The sequence below is a fragment of the Puma concolor genome, chromosome F2 (assembly GCF_028749965.1).
Source record: "Puma concolor isolate L17-30 chromosome F2, mPumCon1.1.hap2, whole genome shotgun sequence".
NCBI lineage: Eukaryota > Metazoa > Chordata > Mammalia > Carnivora > Felidae > Puma > Puma concolor.
In genome coordinates this window covers 4,726,501-4,732,500 of record NC_141684.1, presented here as the reverse complement: position 1 = coordinate 4,732,500, position 6,000 = coordinate 4,726,501, and the positions used below count along the sequence as shown (strand labels likewise).

At 50.5% G+C, this 6,000-nt stretch overlaps 1 protein-coding gene across 3 annotated transcripts in view; it reads right to left on the bottom strand.

Moving 5' to 3' along the window:
• The window catches only part of COL22A1 (collagen type XXII alpha 1 chain), a 260,760-nt gene that overhangs the window by 129,493 nt on the left and 125,267 nt on the right, over nucleotides 1-6,000 (bottom strand). For all 3 annotated transcript variants that reach the window (XM_086695892.1, XM_086695894.1, XM_086695893.1), the window contains exon 22: nucleotides 5,303-5,356. In XM_086695892.1, the coding sequence (XP_086552018.1) occupies nucleotides 5,303-5,356 (54 nt within the window). The remainder of the gene's footprint in view (nucleotides 1-5,302; nucleotides 5,357-6,000) is intronic.

The window sequence follows — 6,000 nt, the reverse complement described above, 5'->3', positions numbered from 1 at the left end:
TGGCTGGGGATGAAAGCCATGTGTATCCAATGCATCCCCTGAACGGGCACTGGCAGTTATTAAGGGGTCCCAGACCTCTCCAAGGCACCCGCCACCAAGACTGCTGATGTCCAGATGAGAATTCTGGTGCCTCCATGGACACACACCCACACACTGCCTCCCAACGCAAAAACAGTCAAGGTTTGGAGAAGGCAGACCTCACTTCTAATCTCTGCCCCATCATCTATACTCCGCATGACATGGAGTAATCTGACTTACACGTCTAAATCTTGGTTTCTTCATTTGCAGAATGGGAATAAAACTGCCCTACCTCACAGGATCCTTGCAGAAATCAGTGAGAAACATGGGTACAGTTGCCTAGCTAAGTGCCTGCTTAGCCTCCTCCGTGCAACCACTGCTTTTTCCTTCCTACCTGGTATTAGTTCTGCACATGCTACAGATCCCATCTTAATATTTTCTTGGGGTGCCTGAGTGGCTCAGTCGGTTATGTGTCCGACTTCAATGATCTCATGGCTTGTGAGTTCAAGCCCCACATCGGGCTCTGTGCCTACAGCTCAGAGCCTAGAGCCTACTTAAGATTCTGTGTTTCCCTCTCTCTCTCTCTCTCTCTCTCTCTCTGCCCCTCCCCTGCTCATGCTCTCTGTCTCTCAAAAATAAATAAACGTTAGACAATTTTTAAAAATGTTCTTAAAGCAACAGACGCAATCAGGCACATCATGAGACATTTGGGAATCACTCCATCGCTAGAAAGAAGGGAGGCATCATATTTGGTAGGTCACTTCTTCGGTTCTCACCTATTGATGAGAGAAGAGATTCCAGAAGATGTTGGAAAAAGGATCAAAGGACCCAAAGAGATTGTCACCAGCTCATGGGAAAGGCAGTGACAAAGGCCTGAGTGACCCTGTCCATCTCAGGAATCCCTTCTGTCATGATGATTTTATAGACATTCCAAGCTCTGCATTAAATTGAAATGCCTGACAGCACAGAATTCTCTTACACAAAAAATTTTCCCTTGGTCATCCAGGGAAGAGGAAAGAAAACATCGGGGCTATGCCAGGCGGGACTCAGCAGCACAGAGCAAGGTAGAGGCAAAGCCAAAGTAGAGGTGCAGATAGGACCCAAGTTCTTCAATGGGAACCCTGGGACCCCTTAATGAGGCAGATAGGCCTCGTTTCTTCAAAATGGAGCATGCGCCATGGAGGGCCAGGGCCCAGGTGACCAGATGCCCGGTTCTGGGTCCTGTCGTCCTCATGCTGTGCACAGAGTTGGCACCCAGGCAGCGACAGGCATGCGAGCATGAGCCACTCACCCGTGCACTCTGGCTGCATTAGATGCTGACTGCAACATTACTCACTTATGCCTATCTTATATGCTGAGATGTTCTGTTTATGCACTTTTTATGTGTGTATAAAAATATACATGTTTTACGATCGTGGGGCACTCTTCTAAGTGCTGAAGATACAAAAATAATGCTTTCACAGACTTACATCCATGAAAACAAAAATAAACAAATACTCAAGAAAGAAAAAAATAGAAGTCCTCTACAAAAATTAAAATAGGCTGGTGTGAGAGTGACAAGGTGTCTATTTTGGTGTGAATGATGAGGGCATGAAGAGTTTGCTTTTTTTTTTTTTAAGTCAACCTTGTGGATGCTTCTGAGTGCCCAAATGCTTCAGTAGCCTTGAGCTCCAGCTGGTTCTGCTTCCAGAACATTCTGGAATGTTCAGCTATGTAGCAGTGCTCCCCATCAACCTCTTCCTAATGCCTGGCTCAGACAAGCGGGAGGAAAAGAAAAACTCAGAAAGACAAACAAGGTAGCATCACCACCCTCCTTCTAAGGCAGGGAGCCCAGCGGGGTGACGATGGTCCGATGTTATGCAGAGGGGTGCCTTGTGTGCTCTAACTCTGTGGGATGGCCCGGGGGTGGGGTGGGGATGGGGGCTGCCTGGCTCCCGATCTTCCCATTTCACTATGCCATTGTGGAAAAATCCAGCTTTGTCCAAAATTAACATGTTTACCTTGCCAGGGATTACACTGTCTGCCTGTTGCTAATCTCTAAAATAAAGGATCCGGATCTCTTTCCCTAGCCCGTACATTCGTCTCAACGTCTCAATTCCTGGATCCTGTGGCCTGTCATTGTCTTGTCTCTTCCCCTTTATAGCCTGAGTGTGTGCAGTGACACCAGGGAGTGATGTTTCAGCTGAAGCAGATGACGAGGAAATGACAGGTCACCGTGAGGGAAGGAGAGACAGATAATTTTCTGAGTAAGTCATTCTGTCTCGGGTTTTCCTGACTCAGCCAGAGGCTGACTGAGCAGGAAACTGCCGCTCAGCCCACACCGACATCACAGTCAGTCTCTGCAGTGTTTGCCCAGTGGTGCGGCCACCGGACTATAGCAACATCCGTGGGGTGCACCCCAGCCCGAGTCAGAGACTCACAGAGGACCACTGGAGAGCCAGGGGACCCCAAAGACACACAATGGTCGGCCTCCATTCACGACAGGGAGCAGGACGAGGGAGGAGCCCTCCCTCCATTAATACATCGCCCTGCCCGTGGCCCTTGGCTCACTCTCCCGTGCCAGACCCTGTGTGTCCCCACCACCTGGCACACCGTTGGGCCAAGATGGGTGCTCCCATAGCCCCTGCCCCTGGTCTGGGCCACCACCCTCCCCTTCAGCTCTCTGTCCAGAGGCAGGATGTCCTCTCCAGGGGGCACTTCCTATGTCTGCATCACCGTCTCCAGTGCAGCCATCAATTCCTGCTAAAATGTCCTGGCTCTTGCAAGGCCACCTCAGACATCCCCCTTCCTTGTCCCCAGAGCCCACTCCCTCTCAGTGCCCTCCCCTCCCACCCAGATCCCTCTCTGCTGAACACCGCAGGGCCCCTACCGAGGCATTTGGGTTATCTGTCCATATTTCTCAGGACCCTCAGGCTGTGTGAGAGCCTGGAAGTTGAGACCATAATCTCTTCAGAGATTCCCAAAGCATTTAACTGAGTGCCCGTGCGTCATAAGAGCATGACATGAGCTTTGTGGGCAGACGGACACATGGGAGAAGAGAAGAAGTCAGGCTTTAGAGACGCACAGTCCCAGGTGTGCATCCCCGAGGGGAAGCTGCTGGTGGTGTTAGATCAGAGACTGCCCTTCCTCTGTGCAAAGGGGGCCGATAAACACTTCCCTAGGAGCGCTGGGGTCTGGCACATGGAGCTCAATACCTCAATTCATAGAACTCCCCTCTACCCTGGTTCCTTCTCTGGGTCTCCTTGTCTTATCCCTCAAATTTCCATTCCTGGTGCACATATGCAAGTCCCAGGGCCCCTGGCCAGTGTTAAGGTTGGGACAGGCCAGGCTCCCAGCGCACGGCAGGCTGGTGCTAACCTTAGGAGTAAAAGGTGTTTCTGGGTTTCTGGGTTTCTGGACAAGAACCATCCTGGGGAACACACGAATGGCCCTTGGGGGGGCCAAGAAGTCATGGCCAAGGAAGCGTGGGCCTCAACAAGCAAGCTCCAAGCAACAGGTTTCCTCTCCCCTCCTCCCCTTTTCTAGGAGAGTCAATTAGATAGAAATGTCAATTAAAAAAAAAAAAAACCACCTTCGTAGTCATGTTTGTATCAAGAGCCCACTCAGCATCTAATTCTACGTTAGGAAAAGTAATGTTTGCATCAGTTTGACACCAGACGAAATGAGGCTCACCTAAACATCAATTACGTAATGTACAAAGACTGCTGCTTTCTCTTAAAAGGCTGTGCGCGAGCAAGTTGGGGCAGTGGGAGTCGTGACAGCTGCCATGTCTTGCTGCTCACCAAGGACGCAACCCCATCCTAGGCACGCTTTCTCCCCAAAACCAGACCGGTGGCGATGCCTTCCACTCTAAAGGAGGAAACGTGCCCAGAGAGGCTAGGTGACTTGTCGGGTCACACAGCTGCCCAGAAGAAGGGCCAGCTTCAAACCCGGGTGCATCCTGCTGCACAGTCCAGGGCCCTCGCGTTGTACAGGAGAGAAGCGACCGGCTTTGCCAGGGAAACTGAGGCCCAGGCTGGCGATACTGAATCTGAGGTTGAACATCCAAGTTTTTCTAGTGGGATGAAGGCTTCCCGCTCTCCCACCCAACCCTGCTACATGGTACCTTTCCATGTCCCAGCTAGGCTTCCAAACAAGTTCCTCTTACAATCATAAGGGTTCAAGATGGTTATAGGGTGCAGCGGTGTTTGAAAACCAAAGGAGGAAGTTCACTGGTGGGTAAGGACAGGTTGGGGTCTGCAGAGTCATAAAAGCAGGTCGCCCAGTTTCAGAACTGAGGATATAAAGCATGATGGGAGGGTGGGTCCAGCCCCCTTACACAGAGGGAATCCACGGCACATCCGTAACACCATCCACTTCACCGAGCTACAGAATCTCTGGGATACAGAGGCCACAGAGGGGGTTGGACAGCCTCTGCCGGATGAAGGCCCCATTCCCACCCATCCACCAGTGGCCGCCTGGCCTCTGACCGAGCACCTGCAGGGACACTGAACACCCCATCTTCGGTAGCTGTGCCCCTTGGAAAGTCTCTATGTGAACCAGTCAAAGATGCTACAGGCTTAAGCACCAGAGGTCAGCGAACACGGAGTCCCTACTCTGTGCCAGGCACGCTGCTAGGAACTAGGGACACGGATTTGGGGGGTGGGGGGCAGTCTCAGTCACTGCAGGGACACCAAAGAGGACACCTAGCCTCACTGTGCTTCTTCATCCGTCTGCCTTCAACCACAGGACACTGTGCTTAGCGGCGAATCAAACCCATAAAGTATGTACAATCTGGGTAAGAAGACAGGTGCTTAATTAACTCAAGTTAAATTAAATGAAATACCCTGAGATATTACAGTGCTCAATAACAATATGGATGTTTCAACTAAAGTAGCTAATAGCCTATTGGCAGCTCTCTATTTTTCATCCCTATTTTTAACTCTTTCCTGGAGACTTGGCTCAAATATCACTTCTTTTTTTAGGAAGCCCCGGGGGTCCTGCCTTTCTCTGTGTTCTCTCACTTCTCTGTGTTCTCTCTGTGGGCTCCCTTCTGCTGGGGGCTCTGATCACACGGGGCTGGGGGTTTCTATATACATGACTCAGGGCAGACAACAGACCTATCCCCACGTCTCCAGGACCCAACTCCAGACCCACATGTGAACTAAATCGAACCCTTCAATCTGCTTCCAAGTCATTTCAAGAGGACAAGATGGCACCATGTCCTCTGTCTGAGCTGCTGAGATGGGGTCCCTGGCATGGGTGAGCCAGGGATCAGAAAAGAAATACATGTTATGTTACTCACCCGGAGACCTTGCAAACCAGGAGGTCCAGCCTTGCCTCCGGGACCCATCAGACCCTTTAGGAGGAAGAGGAAGGGGGGAAAAAAGAAACCATGGTCAAACACAGTTCAACATCATAGGTTACACTTGGCCTTTTCACTCTCAGTGGGTAGGAAAATACCATCCTATCCCAATGGGGGAATCTGGGAGGTCAGGAGGGAAAAAAGTCCTGCCCCCTCAAATCTATAACACTTTAAATGTTTATTTTTGAGACAGAAAGTGAGGGAGGGAGAGGGAGAGAGAGAGAGAACGTGCATGCGAGCAGGAGAGGGGCAGAGAGAGAGAGAGAGAGAGAGAGAGAGAGAGAGAGAGAGAGAATCCCAAGCAGGCTCTGCATTGTTAGCACAGAGCCTGATACTGGGATTGATCTCACGAACCGTGAAATCATGACCTGAGCTGAAATCAGGAGTCTGACACTTAACCAACCGAGCCACCCAGGTGCCCCAAATCTTTAACACTTTGAAACGTGCACACCTATCGGACCGAATTAAGTATGTTCAGCAACCAAGATGTAGGCAACACCATCCACACTTTAAAGATGAACACAGTAGCGGTCAAATGCCTTGCATTAGAGCTTTGCATAATACATACACAAAAGAAGTGTTTGGAACCCAAGTGTTTTTGGCTGTAAGGCCAGTGCCATTTCCCCTGAATGTCGCTG